This window comes from Giardia intestinalis, chromosome 3 (genome assembly GCF_000002435.2).
Source record: "Giardia intestinalis strain WB C6 chromosome 3, whole genome shotgun sequence".
Classification (NCBI taxonomy): Eukaryota; Fornicata; order Diplomonadida; family Hexamitidae; genus Giardia; species Giardia duodenalis.
The window spans coordinates 540,281-563,943 of NC_051858.1; the positions used below are offsets into that span (position 1 = coordinate 540,281).

The 23,663-nt window shown below is 47.5% G+C and overlaps 13 protein-coding genes and 1 pseudogene across 14 annotated transcripts, besides 1 other annotated feature; 7 read left to right on the plus strand and 7 right to left on the minus strand.

Moving 5' to 3' along the window:
• Positions 1 to 35: 35 nt before the first annotated feature.
• Positions 36 to 1,646, plus strand: GL50803_0017239 (ATP-dependent RNA helicase; the record flags this gene model as incomplete). The annotated part of the gene is made up of 1 exon (XM_001706250.2): positions 36 to 1,646. One exon carries the CDS (start codon positions 36 to 38, stop codon positions 1,644 to 1,646), a length of 1,611 nt encoding a protein of 536 aa, XP_001706302.2.
• On the minus strand, positions 1,632 to 3,464 carry GL50803_0017238 (uncharacterized protein; the record flags this gene model as incomplete). Its single annotated transcript, XM_038045908.1, has 1 exon — positions 1,632 to 3,464. One exon carries the CDS (start codon positions 3,462 to 3,464, stop codon positions 1,632 to 1,634), a length of 1,833 nt encoding a protein of 610 aa, XP_037901797.1.
• Positions 3,465 to 4,061: 597 nt separating this feature from the next.
• GL50803_0014831 (Variant-specific surface protein VSP4A1) lies at positions 4,062 to 4,448 on the minus strand (the record flags this gene model as incomplete). Its single annotated transcript, XM_001706251.1, has 1 exon — positions 4,062 to 4,448. The coding sequence occupies one exon, from the start codon at positions 4,446 to 4,448 to the stop codon at positions 4,062 to 4,064; it is 387 nt and encodes a 128-aa protein (XP_001706303.1).
• A 599-nt stretch (positions 4,449 to 5,047) lies between these two features.
• GL50803_009003 (High cysteine membrane protein) lies at positions 5,048 to 5,686 on the minus strand (the record flags this gene model as incomplete). Its single annotated transcript, XM_001706252.1, has 1 exon — positions 5,048 to 5,686. The coding sequence occupies one exon, from the start codon at positions 5,684 to 5,686 to the stop codon at positions 5,048 to 5,050; it is 639 nt and encodes a 212-aa protein (XP_001706304.1).
• A 42-nt stretch (positions 5,687 to 5,728) lies between these two features.
• On the minus strand, positions 5,729 to 6,073 carry GL50803_009004 (uncharacterized protein; the record flags this gene model as incomplete). Its single annotated transcript, XM_001706253.1, has 1 exon — positions 5,729 to 6,073. The coding sequence occupies one exon, from the start codon at positions 6,071 to 6,073 to the stop codon at positions 5,729 to 5,731; it is 345 nt and encodes a 114-aa protein (XP_001706305.1).
• Positions 6,074 to 6,233: 160 nt separating this feature from the next.
• On the plus strand, positions 6,234 to 11,732 carry GL50803_009007 (uncharacterized protein; the record flags this gene model as incomplete). Its single annotated transcript, XM_001706254.1, has 1 exon — positions 6,234 to 11,732. One exon carries the CDS (start codon positions 6,234 to 6,236, stop codon positions 11,730 to 11,732), a length of 5,499 nt encoding a protein of 1,832 aa, XP_001706306.1.
• Positions 11,733 to 11,768: 36 nt separating this feature from the next.
• GL50803_009008 (Aldose reductase) lies at positions 11,769 to 12,680 on the plus strand (the record flags this gene model as incomplete). Its single annotated transcript, XM_001706255.1, has 1 exon — positions 11,769 to 12,680. One exon carries the CDS (start codon positions 11,769 to 11,771, stop codon positions 12,678 to 12,680), a length of 912 nt encoding a protein of 303 aa, XP_001706307.1.
• Positions 12,681 to 12,701: 21 nt separating this feature from the next.
• On the plus strand, positions 12,702 to 14,666 carry GL50803_0014834 (Ankyrin repeat protein 1; the record flags this gene model as incomplete). Its single annotated transcript, XM_001706256.1, has 1 exon — positions 12,702 to 14,666. One exon carries the CDS (start codon positions 12,702 to 12,704, stop codon positions 14,664 to 14,666), a length of 1,965 nt encoding a protein of 654 aa, XP_001706308.1.
• GL50803_0014833 (Oxysterol-binding protein) lies at positions 14,638 to 15,801 on the minus strand (the record flags this gene model as incomplete). The annotated part of the gene is made up of 1 exon (XM_001706257.2): positions 14,638 to 15,801. One exon carries the CDS (start codon positions 15,799 to 15,801, stop codon positions 14,638 to 14,640), a length of 1,164 nt encoding a protein of 387 aa, XP_001706309.2.
• Positions 15,802 to 16,104: 303 nt separating this feature from the next.
• On the plus strand, positions 16,105 to 17,970 carry GL50803_009011 (Glycyl-tRNA synthetase; the record flags this gene model as incomplete). The annotated part of the gene is made up of 1 exon (XM_001706258.1): positions 16,105 to 17,970. One exon carries the CDS (start codon positions 16,105 to 16,107, stop codon positions 17,968 to 17,970), a length of 1,866 nt encoding a protein of 621 aa, XP_001706310.1.
• Positions 17,971 to 18,036: 66 nt separating this feature from the next.
• GL50803_0014835 (Kinase, NEK) lies at positions 18,037 to 21,186 on the plus strand (the record flags this gene model as incomplete). Its single annotated transcript, XM_001706259.1, has 1 exon — positions 18,037 to 21,186. The coding sequence occupies one exon, from the start codon at positions 18,037 to 18,039 to the stop codon at positions 21,184 to 21,186; it is 3,150 nt and encodes a 1,049-aa protein (XP_001706311.1).
• A 78-nt stretch (positions 21,187 to 21,264) lies between these two features.
• On the minus strand, positions 21,265 to 21,720 carry GL50803_0017241 (uncharacterized protein; the record flags this gene model as incomplete). Its single annotated transcript, XM_001706261.1, has 1 exon — positions 21,265 to 21,720. The coding sequence occupies one exon, from the start codon at positions 21,718 to 21,720 to the stop codon at positions 21,265 to 21,267; it is 456 nt and encodes a 151-aa protein (XP_001706313.1).
• Positions 21,721 to 21,740: 20 nt separating this feature from the next.
• On the plus strand, positions 21,741 to 22,127 carry GL50803_0028696 (uncharacterized protein; the record flags this gene model as incomplete). The annotated part of the gene is made up of 1 exon (XM_001706262.1): positions 21,741 to 22,127. One exon carries the CDS (start codon positions 21,741 to 21,743, stop codon positions 22,125 to 22,127), a length of 387 nt encoding a protein of 128 aa, XP_001706314.1.
• A 410-nt stretch (positions 22,128 to 22,537) lies between these two features.
• On the minus strand, positions 22,538 to 23,515 carry GL50803_0050288 (annotated as a pseudogene). The gene has a single exon.
• Positions 22,538 to 23,515: a sequence feature (pVSP).
• Positions 23,516 to 23,663: the final 148 nt, after the last annotated feature.

The following is a 23,663-nucleotide window of genomic DNA, read 5'->3' on the forward strand; positions in this document are numbered from 1 at the left end:
TGTTTTTAATTTCAGCACTAGCAGTTCTGCGCCGCATGCCGCTAGCGTTTAAGCGAACGAGAGATTTTATGCACACTGACCAACAGCCCGTCCTCCTGACTATCAAGAAGGCAAAGAATGGCTTAGGGGCAGGGACAACAACCAGGCACCCAACGGTGTCAGCACGACGAGAGTTCGAAGAGCTAATTAGTGCAATCCAGAAACTTCCGTTCAGCAGTCTTCTCCCAGCTCATTTCCACTTACTAGCTCGCACCATGGACGTTCGGGCCCTTGTGTCCAGCAGCTACTTCTTTCCACGTACTGTTGAAGACATCATGGAATATATGGCCAATCCTTCTGTTGTATCAGCGATAAAGAACTTACTTCACAAGCTAGGTTACACCAGTCTACGTCCTATTCAACTAGCGTGTTTTGAACCGATACTCCATCAGAGCTCGTGCATACTTGTCTCCAGAACAGCTACGGGAAAGACCTTCGCATATCTCTTCCCTCTTCTGCTTCGAGAAGGCTTTTTTAACACGACTCAAGTGACTTCTTCACAGATACTGGTAATCTGTCCAACTAGACTTTTGTGTGAGCAGGTGACCACTGTGACACGCACCTGTCTTGCGACATTGGTGGAGCTCTGTCCGTGCCTTAAGTCATTCACTGTCTGCAGCGCGTATAGCGGACAGTCCCAGTCCCTCGTCAACACCTCTCTGGAGCTGGCCAACATGTTGGTAGCAACCCCTGGGATACTGACTAGTAGACAGTACATATTCACCGGATCCACTATTGTCCTCGATGAGTACGACGATCTTTTGGGTGGATCCTTTCTAGAGGATGTGAAGCAGATACTTAGAATTACAGGCGAACTGTGCTCTGCCCCAATAAATACATTTACTACCCTGACAAAAGGAATTCGGATAATGAGCACTTCTCCAAAAGAGATTCCATCAGCACAGTTCATATGTGTTTCAGCAACTATGACCGACGAAGCATTGGCTCAAGCAGAGTTCTTGGCTTCTTCTCTTTCAGGCTCCCTTCCCAGCCTAATAATACATGGATCTATAAATAAAATACCATCCAACATACAACACACTTACCTATTATCGAATCGAGCAGATACAGGTGCAATTGCCGAGGAAAAGTCTATAAGCAAGCTCCCCAGAGTCATTTTCTCAGGTAGAATAACGAGTATCTGGCACCTAAAACAACTACTAGAAGATAGAGCAATTAAAAGTGAAGAAGAGCTCATAGACATCGTTTCCTCAGGCTCGTTTTATTCGAAATGCATAGTCTTCTTTCTTTTACGTTCACGAATAGAGGAGAATTCCAGGAAAGAGCAGCAAGGAAAAACCATATTTAGGCTTCATGGAGAGATGCAGCAGGAGGTCCGTGATGAAATACTTGCACGGTTTTCGAAGGCGCCGCCCCACTCAGGGGCCGTTCTGTTTACCACCGATTTAGGAGCTCGTGGATTAGATAGCAAGGATGTAGACCTGGTTATTAGCATAGGACTGCCCCCAACGATAATATCATTCATTCATAGAATTGGAAGAGCAGGGCGGATGGGCCAGAAAAGCCTGGCCGTAACTGTAGTTTCTAAGCGAACAGACTTCCTCAGGCAGATAGACGATTGCTTTGAGACCTCAACGTTTGAGTAATATCTCCGAATAGGACATTATTGTCAAAGAGGCGACAAGAAAGAAGCAATAAGCACAAACATACAATATCAATCCGATTCGTAGATTGAAAAATAATATAGAGTCAACAATAAAGGATGCATCAGGCCCGTACGCCGCATAAAACTCTGTGTGAATGTATTGCGCATTGAGCAGCACAGCAGCAGTCATCATCAAAAAGGAATTGGCGTGAAGGAAATGGATTTCAAAGGAAGAAGTGTTCGAGACAATCGAGAAAGCTCGTACACAGTAGCTTATAGAATGAAAGGTACAGTACACGCCGGCTATAGTGACTTTCCTGACCGAATCAAGAGACATTGTGGTGTTTAATGAGCCATCAACTATACACTTGGCTGGGACCAATAACTTCATGTGTGGATGGTTCGGATCGATATATGATGCAACTTTCTGGAAAGTGATTGGGCTGTCAATAAGGACACCACAGGTATCCAACTGAGAGGCGGCCGTAGTAGTTAGTGTGTGTATTAGATTGATAAAGGATACTCCAAGCATGTATGCATATGGAAATGAAGGGGCCGCTTCGCCTCTTCGGAAGTTATGCTCACTATGATTAGAACAGTATACTATACCAGGTCTGTCTCGCAGACGAATCAAGGTATAAGGTGTGGTAGACAGGCCCAGTAATAGGGTATCAATTAAGAGAGATACATTTTGCGATTTAAGACTTTCAATGTATGCGCCTTCGATCCTAATTATCTCAGAGGCGCATGTCTTATCAGGAGTGGCTATAAGGAAGGGACTAATGTGTCCGAACGGGTCCAATTCCAAGTACTTACTGCCAACGTTCAAAGAAGTTATCTGTGAGCTACTGAATGTGAGAATGTCATGTGGGCTCATCACGCCGGAAAAGCCATAAACGCGTCCACGTCCCTCTTCTAGTGCAGTCTCTAATGAGTCCGATGAAACACACTTGGAGATATCATAGCAATTAGTGGCAACAAGATTCAAATCGCCTATGAGGGCGCAGTCCAAGGTGAAAGATGTGTCTAAGATATCTGACGCAATATTAAGGCCTAGAAGACTGTTGGCCGGTGCATAAGGCATATAACCACCGGTGGATACAATTATACCGGCAGTGCCCTTGTTGTTCAAGATTGTGCTTATAATGTAATAAAATGGAAGAGAGTTTGCAAAGATAGGGCTAAATATTATGCTGAAACAAAAAACCGATAGAATAGTAAGAAAAATAACGATAGGATAAGGGTGTGCGCGGATATGTTGCCACACCTTAGACCAATTAGAGCGTTTGTTTCCGGAATCAGACGACAAAGTCCAGTGCCCACCTAGAATTGCTCTTAGATATCTTATTCCAAACCAGAAGGACATACATGCAAGCGTTAACGCCAAAACTAGGATCAACAGACCAAGAAGCATGCAAACAGCATTTAGTTGCACGTCTAGTTCTAGCTCTTTTACGACTATGCAATAAAAGGCAAACAGTCCAATTATGAGAAAGCATCCTAACAGCTTGGCAACAAGTATAGAAATAAGAACAAAGATATGTGGATGTTTTATGTGCGTGGCAGATCTTACAATTGGACGCAGAACCCACATAAAAGAGTTGCTGATTAGTGAAATGCAGATAATCCAAGTGTCTAATTTTTGCATCCTTTTTCCGTGACTAAAACCATAAGCATTATCTGCCCCTCTGAAACTAACCAATTTGACTGAGATCCATATGAAACTAAGAGCTAGAAGGGCTAGTGCACCAAGTGCAGACCCCGTTTTATACAGAATGTGAAACCAGAGGTACTGTCGTGATGGCCCAAAGTTGGGCATCTTTTTAAGAAGTAAATTTATTCTGCCTGTGAGCTGCCGTGGTAAGTTATGGGACCAATTTTGTGTGCGGAGTCGGTATATGGAGCCCCACCTATGCAGTAGTATAACTGATGTCTAGCTATGCTTATACTGAACGTTTTAGCTGGTCTTAAGTGTCGAACTTGATCTTCAACAATAGAGCCGAAACCCTGGTATACTTTACAGCTCAGGCCATTTATTAGAGAGTTCTGTATCATTTAAGATGCGACAGTATCATTCATTGACCCAGGTGTTTGGATCGCTACCACAACACCCACCTGCACACCTTGTTACAGAACCCCAGCAGCTGAGCGGGAATATATCTGCGAAATAGTGGACACCGAGGCACAGATGCGTGTGGATGTAGCTGATTAGGTGATGGTTAAGGCAGATCCTTGGGGAGCCAGTAATGCCTTGCTACTCGATACCTGGCCTTGCACCTTCTGCTCACCAAGCAATGCAAACAATAGCGTGCAGCTTGAGCCGCAGTGCCCTTGCATGGCTCCCCGGGTCTCACTTTCACTTAGAGGCTAGTGGTCAGCCACCGGTAAGATCTATCGACACGTTTACTACCTAAGTCTACGCCTTGCCTCGGCAGAGGAACCACCAGCAGAGGAAGCCAACGAGACCACCAACAATGATTACAGCAGCCACGGCGATGCCAGCTATGGCCCCTGTGGAAAGGCCGCTGCTCTTATTGGTATTAGAAGATATGCACTGCTTCGTGCTACCATCAAGGTCGAAGCCAGAGTTGCACTCCTCGCACTCCGCAGGATTTTGGTCGCACCGTTTGCAGTTCGGATCCGTGCACTCAGACCCTGCGCCGTAGACAGCAGAGCTATCAGCGCACACGTCGATCGGTACGTGGCCTGCTCTGCATTGGTCGGTTGCGCAATTGGAGTGCTGGCGCCCCTTGCATTGCGCAGCAAGAGCGCTCATCAAAAAGCAGAGAACTAGTAGCAACATTGAGATCCTGCTCGGATCAGTTAGTCATGGTGTACTGGCTTTAGTGACGATACCAGTAGCCAACTGATAATTGCTTCCACTGGTTTTCTGGTGTGACCCTCCAGTGCTCCCCTCGAGCCTGCCGAGCGACTCCTGCATCGCCACCTCATTATGTTGCACGCAACCAAGGCGGAAATATATTTCTATTCTATTGCTATGAGGACGAGCTCTACATCAGCTTAAGAGTTGGTCCAAAGATTGGGTCGAATACTTGAACAGCGAAATAGTACTTTCTAGTAGATCTTCCTAAGAATGGCAAGGCGGCAACAACAGATATCTATACGGTAACACCGCAAGTGGTGGCACCTCCAAGTGTGCGACAGCGGCTAAATGCCCTTCTGTCATGCTGTGGTGTGTATGTGCGGAACTAACAGTCTATAAAGGGCATTGGTGTCATTTTAAAGGCCTCCGTAATTGACAGAAATGCCGAGATTGTAGCAATTATGTAAGATTGCGTTCTTGGCTGGTAGATTCTCTAAGTTTTCCTTACTGGTTGATCTGTGGGAGCAAGTCTATCAATACTATCAAGATACTACTTGCTCTATCTCCACATAGAGATCTTACAACTTATCAATGTGCATATCCAGAAGGATAGCGCTAGCAACAATCACTATAATACCAATGAAGGTCCCGAATACTATTCCTAGTATCTCCACTACAGTGAACGATTTCTTGCAGATGTAGTTGTCACCGTACTTTGTCAGCTTATAGCCCTCTTCGCAGCTGGTACACTTGATAGTAGTATCCGGACTATATGCAGACGGAGAGCAAAGTACGCAGTGATCCCCAGCAAAACTACTGCACGGAGAACAGAAGTCTGAACGGAGAACATAGCCTTCACTGCATTCTGTGCACAATAACTGAGGATAGCTAGAATAACGCTGAGAACACTTTGCACAGTTGGGAATGCCATTGACGGTATCGTTGCACGCGGCACAGTTATCATTGACAACAGTGTATCCATCTGTACACTTAGTGCACTTGTTGGTAGAGGGGGAAGAAGGTGAGCCAGGAGTACACTGAAGGCACATTCCTAGTCCACAAGCAGCGCAGGCATTAGGTCCAAATTCATCGCTCCCAACCGCAGAGCAGGTAGTGCAGAGTTTGGGATCACTGGTGGAGCAAGCGGTGCAAAGAGGAGGAGCACCTCCAATACATTCCACTCCAAGCGACAAGTAGATGAAGTAGAAGAACAGCATGGAAGTTTTACTTTTTCGACAACAGTGGGAAAGGCATAGGAATCATAACGGACGCCCGTCACGAGTTGTCAAGGACTCAGAAAAGCGAGAAGAACAAAAGTCAAATGACACATGATCGTCTAGGCCCAAAACAATTTGCGCAGCCCGGGGGACAGAGGTGCAGGGCGCATACTCAGGGCGCATGAGGGATTTTCTTAGCTCTATCTCGATTTGTTCTGCCGTTGCAGGCCGAACCTTTCGTTCCAGATGAAGTCGGCTTTGCAGATGAGACCCAAGTGAAATGCCTTCCTGGAGTCTCTTCTGCTCCTTGGGCTCCATGTATCGCGCCTCCAGCTTCGGGGGAAGCTGCAGTGTACCCGTCGGATTGAGGTCCTTAGACAGCTGCATTTTTAACAGCCGCTCAACAGCACGGAAGCTACGACCTCCTTGCTAATTGCTAGCCCTATGTGCTTCTCTAATTGATGAGTGCGATGTGCATGCAGTAGCCAGTGCTGAAGGTAGGCCTAGTTACACTGTCCAGATAATCTGCCAGCATAAAAAAATCCAAATGGCAAAGGATCCCTTCCTCGCACGCATGCGTGCCGAGGGCATCCTCACCAGTGCCACAGAGGAAGACCTCACACAATGGTGGGTCGCAGAGAATGTCTCTCTCTTTCAGAGCACTCTTTCTCAGTATGTGGAAGCGGAAACAAGGGAGAAGCGGCTAGCTCTTTTAGACGAGGCGTGTGCTGTTATTCTCGCTGTGTTCTACTCTCTTTACAAAGAACTGCCAGCAACTACGATGACTACCAGTCTTTTAAGTTGTTCTCTTGAGACTATGCGCTGTATCTTTAATAACGGCGACCTAGTCCACGTGACAACATCAAATTTTGTACCCTCTCTCCTTCTATATCTGGCGGTTGACGGTGTCATACTATCCCTCTATAGTTCGGTGGGAGTACAGTTTATAAGCAATATATTATCCATAGCTGCAGGACTTGCAAAGCATGCCCCAGAAACGTTCTTAGATAACCACCTTGGGTGTTTCCAGTCTATTGTCCATTCACTACTCTCTACTGTTCCGGACGAAGAGCGGGCGGCACTAATAGCCTTTCTTGTACAGGCCAGCACAGCACGCCTCTCGCCATTCTACATACTAGGCGGTCGGTCTAACGCAGAATACTATGAGTTTTTAGTGAGAATTCTTTCCTCTGCTTATGGCTATCCAGATCAACTGTTACTAGCTATTAACGGGCATATAGCAGCTGGCTGCGCAGCTATTGAGGCAGCACTAGCACAGGTTGATAGGGAGGAAGGGCTGCTCTTACACGACCCCTCGGACTCCACAGATACAAAGAGAGCTCCTTGTTTTGATCCACTTCTGTTCTTGATGTTGGACGCAGGTGCCTCCTACTTTTTTAGTGTACAGTCCGACGACCTGCGTGCAACTACATTAAACACCATCAGAAGCTATACTCAGCACTTTTTTACCTTGTGGATTCCATTTCTTCTGGATTTGGAGTTACGCGATGCAGAAGTAGGCATGCTTTTCTGCTCTGTTTTCCTTGAACGATACAGGCAGATGCACTATGCTTTTTCGAGCAGTAGCTCCATAGATGAAACTATTAACATTGGGAAGAACTTTTTTGCCGTACGTCAAGTGAAGTCAAGGTTCTCTATCAATCAGAAGACCTTTCTCATTTTTAACTCTAATTACCCACATATGTATAACACGCAGATGGAAGCGCAGGATAATCAGCAACAAGACACCTATGCTGATGAGGCAGGTGCATCGAAAAGGTCTCACAAAGCAAAGAATAGAGACACGTCACAACAGCTTGTTAACACTACGACTGCAGAAGAGCATATAGATCGATTCTACAGTCCAAAGCCAATCTCTATTGTCCTACCCTGTTCCGTGACAGACATGCCTTCATTGGGTATCCTTGGCAGCGTACTGTACTCTGCTATCTTAATAGGATTGACGTCTCATACTTCAGAATTGAGGAGGAGGGCTCTAGATGCAGCAGAGAATCTTCTGTGGTCCGTCAATTATACGTTTGTTTCTTGCCAATCTAATAAGAGCGGGAAGCTCCCGAGCATGAAAGCATATGCAGGGGAAATTAATAATATTATGATCCCCCTTGTGAAGGACCGGTTTCTAGATTCCTGTGAATATGTTCGTGAGGCGGCAATCAGTATCTTCGCCAATTATTATAGGGTTCTCCTTGAATACCTGGACTATGCGACAACACTCGACACCAGCACAATATCAGAAGAAGACAGCATGTTTGTTGTTCTGCTGGAGCGTCTTGACAAATTGGTGGAGCCACACGTATATGTGAGACCACTGAAGATCCAACTGCCGCCCATAGAAAGTGACCTGGCCGTAGCAACAAATGAGGAACTGATTTCGCTATCCCTTGCGGAGCGACTCAATGACAAGAATACTCGTGTCCGCAGCGCTGCCACCATTGCTCTTCAGTCTTTGTATATGACTGGGTATCATCGCTTGGCGACTCCGCTAATTCACTATGCCCACAAGTTTGGGCTGGAGGGAGAAATAGAGCTCTTTAAGTGCTTCCACGCTAACACGCATCTTTCTATTTACTCTGTGATGCACAGGATATTGACCTTCTTTGATGGTGTAGATGCTATGGATTTCTTCGTATTCATTCGAGTGCTTTCCCGCCAGAAGTTGCTCAGGAAGATCGTGGAGAATACTTTCACTGTTCTTGTAGCCAAGAGGCATGGCGCTACTTTCATAAAGAAGCAGTGGGACGAGTCCATAGCCGGTATATATGGCGAGGACCAGGATGCGGGCACGCAGACGTACTTCAACAGCTTTTATGATTACATGGTAGAGTCTGCACGTGTGAAGTCACTCGCTGACTTCATGAACGAGGGCGAAGCACTCCTAGATACAATCTACAATAAGATCACCAAGAAATCTACTGGATCCGATGGTGCCTTACACTTATCCAGGATAGAGGATGCTACCGAGTACATTACAGTTGCACAAAGAATCAAGAACAAGTGGCTTTTCCTCCATATTTTCTCTTTTCCTTTCTGCCACGAGAAGTTTCTACACAAAATCGTGAAATTGACCTCTGTAAGCTACTTTTATTCGTACCTTGAAAAGCAGAAGGACGCAGAGGTCTTTCAGACATCACCGCTGACATGCGCGTTGCTTCTGCGCAGTGTTCTTGTCGTGAATTCGCAGCTCTTTGTTCACTGGAAGCACCTTAGTGTCAGGTTCTTCTTCAATGTCTTTGAAGAGACAAAGGCTTCGGGCGCGTTCGCCTCCATAAGTCCTGCGGATCAGCACGGCGCTTTAGACTCCTCGTCTTCTCAAAAGGAAAGGGGGTGGAGAACCAGAGGCACCGCAGCGTCCAAGTTTATAGAGTTCTCAGAAAGCCTTGGATTGGGAATAGTGTCCAGCAAAACGTCCGACCCTAAGACCACTTCATTAAATACTCTGCCCCTTTACCAAAGTGACCTGGCAACGCCATCGAGCGAGCCAGATATGACACCTGTAAGCATAGAAACGACTCCCACTAACTCTAAGAAAGCCTCCGACAACACTCTGGACATAACTCAACAATCGCAGGATGTAAGCAATCGCATTGACCAGGTGTCTCTTGCAATCATCGGTGTACACGTGGCCATCCTTCTAGGAGGGTATGTGTACATCTCTGAGTCCCAATTGATGGCCCTTTTCAGCATAGACAATGAACTTAAAGAGATCTGCGGAGCCACCCTAATAGATCTGGCCAGCACCGCATTCAACTTGGCATCGGTTGATAGGTACGCTTGCCTAGTAACACGCAACATGCTATTCAAGCACGTAACGTGTTGCCCATGGACTATTCTCGCTCTGTATAGTTCTTTTCATGAATGGGACGTGGTTCCTTCGTGCAATATCAACTATCGACACGCAATTTACTACAATCTTTTGCGAAGGTTGTGCAGTACATGTACCATAGTCCCAGATGAGCTTTGGGGAAAGAGCTGGTCTACTATGATGGCGTCAATAGCACACTCAAACAATACTATGACCGACGAAGCAAAGGGCAGAGCAGAAAATAATATCAAAGTGGATGTCACTCAAAATCCGCTACTGATAGAGATTTACAACACACTGATAGAGGAGGCCAACAGCAGCTATCAAAAGTTCAATAGGCGATCTTCGCAATCAATAGACATAGGCTTGGTTATGGAGAAAGCCCAGTCTCTTATGGCTGTGTTCCCAGAGTTTGTTAAGCGCATTGAAGGCGATCATATTTCGTCTCTATCAGAGTGCTTATTTACCGACATCGACGCAGGGACTGAACTCTTGATCCAGACGCCCTACCTGAAGCGCTTCCCCAGAGAGACTGATCGGATAATCGCTATCCTTCCCGTGCTGGGATACGGGTCGCATCTCTACGCATTATCAAAGGATAGCACACGAACCTCTAAGCTGATATCCTATTACAATGTCCTCATTGAGACCATTCTCTTTCCCTTCACTATTAAGGTAGACGACACGCAGACCCCGGTCAAAATGGTTCAGCAGGTATCTCCCATCATTATCTATGATATCCTACCAGTGTCAACGCGTGCGACAGTCATGCCTGCGTTCAAGTTGCTGGAAGCTGTGCATACTCTTCTGCTATTTCAGCTACGTACTGATCAACGTGCACTGCAGCTCCAGACAAGCTACAGTTTGTTCATGATGATTACTGCTGCTCACTATGGGCTGGTCTTTGCATACTCTTCAGAAGAAGCCCAGTCAGAGTCAAGAAAGACTATCACTGCTACAACTCTATTCGGAAGTAGAACCATGCAGAAGGCCATTCTACACGGTATTTCCTCAACTGCTTTGCGAACGCTCCTCACATGCGTTGAGTTTGGCAACATGCCATGTCGCTTGATTGGAATCTTGGTTGCCGGGTTTGCAGCGTATATCGTTGGATATTGTGAAATAGACTTTACCTTTGTCTTTAATAATGATGAAGAAGCCACACTTCCGAATTCTGTCAATGACGAGAGCGGAGTCGTAATATCTATAAGTAAGTACTATTTGCTGCAGAAAAATATGAAGTCTAACATCCCAGATGTTCCTGGAAAGGGTCTCACTGCCTCTATGATGTCTAGTAGCGCGGTTTTGGCAGACGTGCTGCCGTCACCTACAGTGGTGAGGCAGTCTCTAACGCAAGAATCCATAGACTTCATGCACAAATTTGTTACTAAGTTAATCAATATATCGCTTCAAGCCATGGAGCAGTTTCCGATGTCGTTTATGCTTAGGCAGGAGGCTGGCTCAAGTCCACAGATAGCTCTGCTTTCAGGACGACCTGAGTACTCCGTCTTTATCTTAGTTTATGTTGTTCATAATTACGTCTTTCAGATAGCTTGCTCCATGGCCAATCAACACCGCATCACGATCCTGCACGCAGCTAAGTATCTCGTCTCTAGGAAGACGGGGATAACGCTATTTATTGATACGGCAATCCTCCTTCTGCTAGAAATACTGATGCACTCAGCTACAAATGTTATGCAATCTGCCGATGAGTGTAGCGGCTCTTTGTCCGCAGGGGCTCTCTCCGGGATCTCAGCTCCTCAATTCACGATTTCAATTCTACAGCTCTGCATTGCTAAGGCCTCGCGTTACTCTACAAAGACGGCGGGTGGCGCAACATCTGTTTCGGAGGAAGCCAGGTCATTCCTTTACAAGACTGTGCTCAGCATATTTGCTCACCGCATAAAGACCTTTACAGACTACGAACGTGGGTTGCCACTAGATGTTTTGCTGCAAATACCGAGCGCACTGTTTGTCAAGGCTTCGGTTGACTCTGCTGCGGGCTCTGGTGAAACAGTATCGCGCAATACCCGCGATACAGTGCGGCAAAGTATCCTTGGGGCCACTCCTGTATATGTTAAAGAGCGTACGGTTATGTTTGCACAGAACTCTGAACTGTTAGATAGTTTGGCTAAGATCTCCCTGACCCCGAAAAATAAGGTTTCCAGCCCGTATTTAAGTTCTAGTCTGCGAGAAACCCCCAAGCGGAGAGTAAGGCCATAACTGTACAAAATAATTTGAAAATAAAATCAACTCAGGATGCTCGATCGCCCGCCGTGCGTTGGCTTTGGAACATACCTTGTGGAGGACCCAGAGGCCATCAGAAGTGCAGTGAAGCTGGGATACAGACACTTCGATTGTGCCTACAGATATGGGAATGAACGCATGATCGGGGAAGTTTTCAAAGAAATCTTCAACGATGACTCTTATGGCGTGAAGCGCGAGGATCTTTGGATTGTCTCTAAACTGTGGCCCAACTTTCACGAGCCAGAGAAGGTTGCTTATCAGATCTCTGAGACCCTTAGGGATCTTCAGCTGGAGTACCTGGATGTCTTTCTCATGCACTGGCCTCTTGCTATTAAGCACCTGGCTGACAGAGATTATGCTTCTTCAGATGGAAAGGGAGGGACTCTTCTAGGGACTACGCCAATTCGCAAAACATGGGAGGCAATGGAGGCTTGCGTGGACAAGAAGCAAACGCGCTTTATCGGAGTCTCAAATATGGGCACGGCTATGTTGGTGGACTTGCTCTCATACTGCAGAATTAAGCCCTTCACCAACCAGTTTGAGTCTCAGCCGTACTTTCCCAACGATAGGTTAATCGAGTTCTGCAACAGCAACGGAATATATGTGACTGCATACAGGCCTCTGGGTGGGCGCTGCAGGGTTGATGCAAAAGCTCCTCTAACCGATCCGGCTCTTGAGGAATTAGCAAAGAAGGCCAATCTGACGGTCAGTGAGCTTATTTTGGCATGGCACTGGACACGCTGGGGTACGAGTGGAACGTATTCTGTCATCCCGAAGTCTAGTGATCGAGAGAGACAAAAGCAGAACCTAGAGTCTGTTAAGCTAAGGTTGACACCTGACCAGATGGACGCTTTTGCTAGACTTGGGTGTGTTCATCAGCGTACATGCTTTACGTCATTTGCCTCAGTTCCTCTTTTTGATTGACTCTTTAGTGTGAATCTTTACATGGGTGCGGGAGCCAGTTCTGTATCCGGGGCGCCGAGCGTTTCTCCTTGTGCCGTTACTGCTGCAGCTGTTCTGCAGCGTTTGGAGGGTGTCTCGATGGGTAAAGTCATCGAGGGCTGCGAACGAGGATGGCTAGCAAAAGCTCTGATGGGTGCACACCTATTGACTCCAGACTGCGTAGACATCTTTGAGAGGCCTCCGCCTATTCGAGGAGTCTACGAGACCACGGCACTGATACAAGCAGTTAAAGAAAACGATGAGACCTTGTTTGACCAATATCTTACACAGCTCTCCTTCCGAACAAACAGCGGCCGCACTGCACTAATGTATGCTGCAGAACTAGGGCGCCAGCAGATGGCTGAGCGGTTGCTCGACGAGGCGGAGGTCGTTGATCTTTCCGGGAAAACTGCACTTATATATGCACTCGAGGCAGGACACTACGACATAGCTGATATGTTAATCCCTTATGAAGTCGGGAAGGCTGGAGTTACAGATCTCATGTTTTATGCTCAAACAGGCAATCTAGATGCGTTACTAGCGGAACAAGATGATGCCCGCGCGCAGGATCTATCAGGTCATACTGCATTAATGGTTGCTGTTATACACAAAAATGTGAAGGTCGCAGAGCTGCTTCTTGAAGAAATGGCGTTAACGACCACAAAGGGGGTCACTGCACTGATGCTCGCAGCTCAGCGAGGCTATGGAGAGCTTGTGTATTTGCTAGCAACGTCTACATCGACGATAGAGCAGCCTACGGGGAAGTTCAGCAAGCGAACAGGACAGCAACGAATGCGGCCGGTCAAACTGAGAGAACTTAGTAATCAAACAAGAGACACGGGAGACTCTGCACTGATGTTCGCTGTTAAACGTGGAGACATTTTGGCAGCCTGTTGCCTTACAGAAGAATTGTATCTGCAAGATTGTACTGGAAAGACAGCTCTGATGCATGCTGCAGAACGCGGAGACGCCGAAATGGTTAAGTTTCTATGCAGTTTGATGAAGAAAGGAGACCGTGTGCAAGTTGATAAGAAGGGCCGCACAGCTCTCATGTATGCAGCAGCGCAGAATTACAGAGCCGCAGCTGAGCAGCTTTTTCTCCGGGAACAACGGTTTCAAGATAAATCCGGGCGCACAGCGCTCAGTTACGCACTTGAACATATGGCAGTCGATACAATATCTCTTCTTTCTCCAGCAAGCGTCGAAGGCCGCTTCTCTAAGATAACTCAACTGATGATTGATGCTGCTTGTGGAAAGATATCAGAACCATTGACTCCTGCACAGCTCGTAGAGGTTCGCCAGCAGGATACGTCGGGTCGCACAGCCCTTATGTACGCGGTTCTTGCAGGTCACACTAAAGCCATTGAGCACCTTTGCATAGAGGTGGAGGACTTTGCACATGGTCATGAGTCTGTCCTTCAAATGTGCATTGAAGCACAGAAATTGAATTGTCTTCAAGTTCTCCTTCTACATGTGTATGAGGAAAACGTCCAGATCAACATCCCTAAGCTCAGTTTATCTATCGTCGATTACGAGACAGACCTTTTGGCAGCAGCAGAGAAAAATGACTCCTTTGGGGCGCGTACTCACATTGACCAGGCTGGAAAACTTTGTAACGGCTGGACAGCTTTAATGACAGCTGCGTACAGGGGGCACATCGATATTGTAAAGCTTCTCCTTTGTGAGGTAAAGCTCCAGAACGAGAAGGGCTGGACAGCATTGATGCTTGCTGTTCAGACAGCGCAATCAGAGGTTGTTCGGCTTCTTGCACGTTACGAGCTAGGGCTCAAGGATAATGAAGGAGAGACGGCTCTTGTGAAGGCTATTCGCTGGAATGCAATTGATATGATTGAAGTACTACTGCGTGAGAAGCACGTTCTCACGAACAATCGGCAAACAGCTCTTTCGGTTGCAATGGAAATGGGAAATGAGGAGTGTCTTAAGCTTTTAAAGGCCCCGAAGCTCTGAGTGCACGGTCGTTGCGCTGTCGTTCTTCCAATTCAGTCTTTATCAAGTTTGCCTTGTCAATCTCATCAGCCATGAACGTAGTAATATCTTCTCGCACACAGCCGTCCATAGGGAGACGTTTTTTCGAGAAAGTAGAATAAATATTGGTTTCGCTTGTGACTATATCGTAGCGAACGTTGCCAATTGTGAGACTGTCTGTCCATGACCCTGAAACAAAGGATTTTTGGAGATTGTTTTTATCCATAATGCTTCCATCTACATTATTAAGATTGTTCCGCCGCTGAAATCTGACCACGCACTCGAAAGCTGTATTAGTGTCTTCTCTATGATGCTCCGTGCTCTTCTGTAGAACAGGAATACGCGGGCACATCTCACTAAGTGAGGCATTCTCTTCGTAGTCGTATCCGCGTATTATAAGTTCTCCAGAGAAGAATCCCCATCGAACTCCCCATAACAGTCCCACAAGGTGGAAGGTCGGAAATTCAAAGGTTATCCGTCTAGGGTTACCTGTCGCGAAGCAGATGCTATTGATTCCTTTTCGAACCACTTTCACTTTGTTCAGCCCTATGGACACGACAAGCTCGGCGCCACCAACGATTCTATAACCTGCATCGTCTTCGTATAGCGTATATAGACAGGTAGGCGGATGATTAGCAATCTGCTCTCCTGTTACGTCAACCTTTGCTTGATCCTCTCCCTGCTTGACGAGCAAGCAGTCTTCATAACATTCGCCTATGATAGGATTGAACGCTTTGTGCTGGTCTACAACAGTTGGGTATAGACAGCCGATCACATATGCCACACACAGCTCAAAACGCTCCAAACCAGATACAAGGCTTGCTCGTTGCAAAAACGACAGATTGCTGAGTAACTGTTGGGTGAGCTGTTGGATCTGAGACATAGGCACCCAAACGAGTTTCTTGATTGGAATGGACCGCCTCATGATGTTTTCACCTCCAAAAAGACTCTTCCCGAAGTTTGCAATGCACTCTCTGGTAAGTGCCCGCTGGGCCTTGGTTAGCTCTGTGTCAGTGATCATGAAGCCTCCTTTGCTTGTCAATGAGGCGGCTATAGACACGGGGCGACTGCCTGAGATAGAGGGAGTGCTTGTTGTTGACTGATCTTCTACACTCATTAAAAATTTCCAGTTAGGGCCCTTCCTCAGCATCCTTCATATACCTCATAGAGTTGGCAACGAGCGTCGCATGCTTGGGTAGGATTTTTAATTTTTAAAATCATTGTCAATAGTCTATGGCTTTTGAATTAGATTGTTTAAAAGTCAATGAACTTTAGACACATTGATGCGTTAATGTGGCCATCATCCAGCGAGCACTCACCTTTGTGGATTGCGGCTGTGCTGTAGAATCATCACGATGCTAAACCAAGCTATCAGACAGACCTGATTCATGCACCTAAGGTCTTGCCCCCGAAATAAAAAATGTCAGAGTCGAGCTTCGCTAACGTGCTGGTTCGCCGCTTCTTCGTGGTTCCCGCTTTTGAGATATATGGCGGGGTAGCAGGCCTGTATGATCTTGGACCCTCTACGACGGAGTTGCGCAACAATTTCCTGAGCATGTGGCGCCAACACTTTGTCGTCGCTGAAGATATGCTCGAGATAATGTGCACCAATATTGTTCCAGATAAGGTACTACAAGCATCAGGGCACGTCGCCCGCTTTGCCGATGTGATGGTGAAGGATACTAAAAACGGAGAGTGCTTCAGAGCAGATAAGCTTATAGAGAGTTATCTAGAGAAGAAGTTGGCGGCAGAAGGCAAGTCACTTGATGAAGACCAACAGAAAGCCCTCAATTCTCTTTTGAACTCCGTTGACGGGGCATCTCCCGAGGTAATCAAGGAGCTTATTCAATCCATGCATGTCCTTTCTCCATCAGGAAATCCGCTCAGTGACCCCTTCCCCTTCAATCTTATGTTTCAGACCAACATAGGGCCATCTGCTGGGTCGACCGTCTATCTAAGGCCTGAGACTGCACAAGGCATATTCATGAACTTTAAGCGCGGCTTAGAACAGGCCAAGCAGCTTCCATTTGCCATGGCGCAGGTTGGAACAGTTTTTCGCAATGAGATAAGTCCACGGAACTCACTACTGAGAGTTCGTGAATTCGAACAGTGTGAGATTGAGCATTTCATAGATGGCACACCAGACAGTTTCCGCCATCCAAAGATTAGTACAGTCGCCTGGTGCTACGTAGAGCTCTTTACGGCGGATGACCAGCTAGCAGGCCTGCCCTGCGGTAAGAAAATGTCGATCCAGAACGCCCTCGACAACAAGGTTCTGGCGCACGAAACCATGGCATACTTTATCGGTCGCACATACCTCTTTCTACTGAAGTTGGGGCTCGATCCTGCTCGCCTAAGGTTCAGACAACACCTTCCAAAGCAGCTTGCACACTATGCAAGAGACTGCTGGGACTGTGACTGCCTCCTCTCGTGTGGATGGACGGAGATTGTCGGAATCGCAGACCGTTCAGCCTATGACCTCCAGGTTCACAGTAAGGCCTCAGGGGTTGACCTGACATGTTTTCTCAAATATCCCGAGCCGCGTGAGGTAAGCTACAATATTTGCACATTGAAGATGAAGGAGTGCGCAAAAGTATTCAAGCAGGACGTTAACCTTATTCGCTCCACAATTGAGGCCATTCAGGGCGAGGACTTGGAGGTTTTGAAAGCAGAACTGCAAAGTACAGGCTCGTATACACTTCGTATTCCGGGAAAGGACGGAGAAGCTGAGAAGGACTTTGAAATTCTTCCCAATTATGTGCAGTTCAACTGCGACACTAAGATGTTGCATGGCGAGTCTATTGTGCCCCACGTTATCGAGCCTTCCTTCGGGGTTGGCAGGATCCTTTATTCGATTCTAGAGCATTCCTTCTATACACGCAATATAGACGAGCAGCGCACCGTCTTCCGTTTCAAACCCTATTTAGTGGGGTGCAAAGCCATTGTTTTACCTCTTCAGAGGAATGATGATCTCCTGTCAACAAGTTCTCACGTGCTGGAGAGGCTGAGGCGTAGTGGAATAGCAGCAAAGCAAGATGCAACAGGGGCGCCCATTGGTAGGCGCTACGCGCGTGCCGATGAGATCGGGATACCTTTCGCCGTGACCATCGATTTTCAAACTTTAGAGGATGGTAGTGTAACGATAAGGGAGCGCGATAGTATGGACCAAATTCGTGTGGGCTCAAAGCAACTCTCACAAGTGATAGCTAATCTCTCATCAGGAAAGGTCCAATGGAGCACTGTGTATAAACATTTCCCACGTTGCGAAGCAACCAACGCCGAGTAAAGTCGCCAGTTTACCTGCGTCTGCCCGGTTTCTGGGAGATTTTGTTCTAAAAATTTGAAAAACAGAATGCAGCACGCACCATTTCGACAGAGATACGAAACCCTGGAGCATATAGGCACAGGGCAGTATAGCAAGGTATTCAAAGTGAGGGAAAAATCGACAGGAGCTCTGTTGGCCTGCAAGGAAATAGATTACGGATCCTTACCTCCTGAAACAAGTGCAGCTCTAACAAAAGCAATCGAAGATACGGCTGTCACGTTGAAGAGTATCCTGCATAAGCATATCATCCGCTACCATGAAGTCCTTCATGATAAGGCAGGGAAAACATATAGAATAATTATGCCGTATTATGAGCTTCAAGACCTACAAACATATGCTGAAATGCTCCGAGAAGATGGAGAGGTTATTCTGGAGCAAGGACTCTGGGTGATACTGAGCCAGTTAATAAGCGTGCTCGACTATCTCCACTCGGACAGAGACTGTGACGGTGGTATGGTTCATTTGAACATAAATCCGTCTAATATTTTGCTCACAGACGACTTCAATGTGATTTTGACAGGGTTCACCAACTCTGTGTCTCTAAGTAGGATGCACTCAGCCCGTGTTCTGACAGGAAAGCTTTCTTACTGCGCTCCTGAGGTGCTTCAAGGTCAGGATTATGGGCCTGCAGTAGATATCTGGGCACTTGGATGTACAATTTACGAGCTAGCTACATCTTCGTCCCTCTTTTTAGGAGTAACACCATCTGCATTGTTGCAGGCCATCAATGAATGTGACATTAGCACACTTTCACTTAAGAACTACTCTGTTGAACTCTCTAGTGTCTTAAAATCGATGATTAGTTACAACGCTCAACAGCGGATCACTGCTGCACAGCTGTGTACTCATCCAAAGATAGTCTTCTACCTCACACACAATATCCAACTTCAAGGGATATCTGTTGCACATCCTGAGTTAGCCAATGCGTCAACAGCCCCTCAGTCTCAGTATCGCTCAAACCTGATCCAACTAAATCAAGACCCCATTCCAGCTGCTCCACCTTTTACACTTAATAAGGCAGATTTCATCGCAAAGCCTCCGCCAGACTCGCTGCTTCTTGCAGACCAAACTATTGGTGAACAGAGTTACCTCAGCTATGCCCCGGCAAAGGCTAGCTCACGCATCCGAAGTACGTCCACGGGCCGTAGAACTGACAAAGGGAATGATAAGCCTGGCGATAGCATTATATCTATGTTAACTAGTGGACGAAGAGCCTCGTCCAGAGGCGTTCACCAAGCGCCAGAGCCTTTATCTGCATATTCGACCATGGCTGAGTCCACTATAGGGCAAGAAGGACCTACACGCGCTGGATCGGGGCTTGCTGGGCGCTCTCGTGCCCCAAGCACTCACCATCACGACACAATTCTGGAAAGATCCATCGATGCGCCCCTCACTGCGTCTCAGGCCATAGTATCGCGCATAAAAGCTTATCAGCACAATGGAACAGAGCCTAACACCATGCTTAGTGAGGTGCCGAGCCCAGAGATAATCAAGGAACAAAAGATTCGCCGAGTATCGCAGTCCCTAGTTCAAGATGAGCTGGCCTATGGCGTGACCCCCTCTAGGCAGCTCTTGCAGACTCGTTGTAATCCAGAAGGAGAAGTCATGAGTGCTTTTGCTGATGATCCTACAGAGCTTATTGCAAGCCACCTGAGCCCCCATGTTGTTCGAATAAGGGCTGCCAGAGATGGCGGAACAGAGGTGGTGCAAACGACAAATAGTGCGGGAGAGGCCGTGCCTCGTTACCAGGTGCACAGCAGTAGCAGAGAATCCCCAAAGACCTCTGTACAAAGTAGAAGATCTTCCCCTACTGCCACCGGAATCCCAAGTAGTTCTCACCTAAGGAAAACATCCCCCAGTGGGACTCCCCAGCTGACCATGTCTACCAGAAAGCAGGTGGCTGACAATCAAGAGATGCTGCGATGTTATCCAATTGATTACGTCAATTCTGTTAACTTGGCCAATCAGCGGAGGACACCAACATCTGGTAATCAACTTGCGTATTCAGCGCACGTGGAGCCAATGAGCGGCCATGTTCCGTATCCTCTGCCCCAGGGCAATGACATTTATGGGCCCTATTCCACAGGACCTGCACAGTATTACAACGTTCCTCTCAACTCGGGACTTCAAGGTACAGGACAGCTTTATGTGCCAAACGACCTGCAAGCGTTCAAGCAGGCCGAACTCAATTTCTCAGAGAGCAACACCGGAAGTGATGTCACAAAGACTATCCAGTTCATAGACGCACAGGCTTACACAGCAGATGCGCTACCATATACAGATCTGATGAAGGCAGTGATTAAAAACGACATCAAGGGTGTTAAGACTGCCATCTCAGCAGATGCCGGGAAGAGTCTCCCAGGTGGAATCACAGCGCTCATGATTGCTGCCAACATGGGCCATGTCGAGTGCGTTAAGATGTTAGTGGCCAAGGAGGGAGGAATGCGGCAAAAGGATGGGACGACAGCTCTAATGGAGGCCGTTCAGAAGAAGCATGCAGAAGTGATCAAGCATTTGATGAAGAAAGAGGCTGGAATGCGGCGTAGCGACGGGTGGACATCACTAATGTACTGTGCGCAGCATGATCTGGTAACAATAGGGAAGCAGCTGATGGCAAAAGAGGCAGGTCTCCAGACTATCTCAGGGGTTACAGCGCTAATGATCGCCTGCGAACACGATAACCTAGAGCTGGCCGCTGTGCTCCTAAAGGAGGCTGGGAAACACGCCGTTAATGGCTGGACGGCTCTCATGAGCGCTTGTGAGCACAATCATACAGACCTCGCTTTGAAGCTTGCCCCAAAGGAGGCGGGAAAGGTCAAGGTGGATGGGTGGACAGCTCTGATGAGCGCAGCTAGAAACGGAAACATCAAGGTTGCTAAGGCCCTGAAGAAGAAGGAGGTGAAGTGCATGAAGAACGACGGCTCCTCAGCGCTAATGTGGGCGGCAAGTGTAGGGAACGTGGAAATGGTGAAGCTTTTGATGAACGAGGAACGGCACATTCGAACCGTAACTGGTAAAACAGCATTCGACTTTGCTGAGGAGGCAGATAATCGCGAGGTGATGAAGCTTCTTCGTCCAGATCTATTTGACAAATCTGGGGCATATATAAAAGGAGCAAGTAGCCAGACCGCAAGCACAGTGCAAACGACAAAGAGCACCAAGAAAGGGAAGAGATAGCAATTTACTCCCAAAACGTTGAATACCGAAGTAAACTAAAAACCGAAATATTATAAATCAACCGAATACATTAATGCGTCAGCACGCAGTTTGAAACTGAAATCCCGGGGGGCATCTGTTTTTGAAGTCCTTGCTCGAAACTTGGACGTCCCAGCCCAGGTGGTCAAGAAAACTGTTTTTCAGGGTTCTAATAGTGGCGTCCGTGACTCCACTGACAAATATATTTACCCAAAGATGTACATCGTACGGCTCGTCATCCAAAAATTCAGATGAAACGATGACAGCTGTTTGGAAAAGGAGATTGATGGTGGACCCAGTAAGTTTATAACCGAGGCGCGCAAGCTTATCCAAAAGACAAAGAGCATACAAAATCATTACCGTCACATCTCTACCGTTGTACTCTGTATTTTCAATCATATTGGCAACCAGGGTGGTGACCATAGTGTGAGTCCCGCGGGGAAGGTGGTCGGAGGTCAGCTCCCCAAGACAATTGATAATATGCTTGAAGAAGGACTTACCTATGGCACTAGACATTTTTGGATAGTTTTATTTTGATGAAGGCGTTTCTCAGTGATTTACAGTTTAGTAGCTTAACGAGGGAGGAGCCTTCAGTCATCCAAGCTTCAGTCATAGACAAGATCGTCAATGCATACTACAGCAAGGAGACTCAGCCATCGGCGGGGCCGACCGATTTGGTAACGCAGTTGATGCAAAACGATGCTAAGCTCATGGCAGAGATAGAGAGCCTCCAGTCCACCCTCAGCGTTGCTCTAGCGCGAATGCGTGAGCTAGAACTGCAGAACTCAGAACTCATGAAGCGTGTCTTGCAATTGCAAGCATCTCCTGATAGGGTGGCCGGAAAGACGCGGTCAGCACAAGACAGCTACGTCTTGACAGATGACTTAACAGTTCACAGCCTGCACATGTCTCCTCTTGTATGATTTGCTTGTTTACTCTGCTTCACAAAGTGGCTCGCCAGCCAGTGGCCGAGTAAACCACTAGTCGCCCTCGATCCTCATAGCTCCATGTCCAGCCAGCGGCACGCACGGGCCTTCTATTCACGCAGTAGTGAATCAAGCACGCTCGACATCGTGCCTGTGGCTACCTGGTCAACAGAAGTCTGAGCAACGTTGGCTTCAGGCAACCCTCTTTATTGTCAGTTGTATGAGGCGTGGAAGATATACTCTGTCCTCGTTATCATAGGTGCACAACAAGAAGGCAGATGCAAGGCCCGCTGTTTCCAAATCTATGAGCCTTGTCACCTGAGGAGCACCGTATCCAAAACCCAGCACATAGATAGTTACTAAGTGCATGATTTATCAATCCTACTGCTCACTACTTAACTGCGTGCTTACGCCTTCCCCCTGCAAAGAAAGCCCACGAGGCCGGCCACAACGGAGATCCCCGCGATGGCACCAGTGGAGAGCCCGCCCCTGTTGGTACTCATAGACACACAGGAGGTCCCAGCATCATCAGGACTGTACCCATCGTTGCACACACAGACAGAGTTATCATCAGTGGAGTTGCTGGGACAGCCATCCACGCATGACTTCCTTCCTGGGCTCACCTTCTTCCCAGTACTACACTTAGTGCACGTAACAAGGACCCCTTCAACTTGACCTTCGATCAGTGCGCATTCCAAGCAGTGCTCTATACCACCGCTAGCATTCTCACCACAAGGAAGACACTTCTTCTTATTCTCTGCATTGTCGTTGGGGAAGTGCGTTCCGGTGCATGCGTTCCTGAGAATACAGCTAGTGGGATCGCCGCCTTTCAGGTACTTGCCTTCTTGGCACTCAGTGCATGTGGCAGGGGTGTTTGCATTTCCTGGTGTAGTGCACTTCAGGCACCCATCAACGCCCCTCCATGTACTGCCAGATGTATCTCCGCACAATATACACTTGCCCGCTTGCCCAGAAGCTGCCCCAAGGAAGTGTGTTTCCTCTGTACACGACTTGCACTTAGTATCTCCTGTGGCCTCACACGTTTTACAACTACCATCACAGGCAGTGCACCCTTTACTGCTATCTACAAAGAACCCGTCCTCACAGGCCGTGCACGTGGCAGCCTTGGGAGTAGTAGTATCACTTGCTTCTGTGGGCTCCTCACACCGAGTGCAGTGCAGCACGCCCTTGTACTTGTGGCTGTTTCCAGCCAACACTTCTTCAACATCTCCACATGGTATAACAGATTGGTGTGCATTATCTCTATCAGCATCGGGTGGTAGGAAGTATCCTTGCACGGCTTGTATGCACTTACCAGCCTCTGCTGTTTCACACATTGTGTTGCCAGGTGCCTGGCTATCCTTGTAGCATTCGCCCTTGTACATGAAGGATTCATAAGCGCACTGTGTGCACTTCCCATCTTGTTTTTGGTTGCATTCGTTGTTGTCTGCTGAGCACACTCCGTCCGTCGGGGCAGATTGAGACCCACCGCCGTTACACTGCGAGCAGTACTTCTTGCCGTTGATGATGACG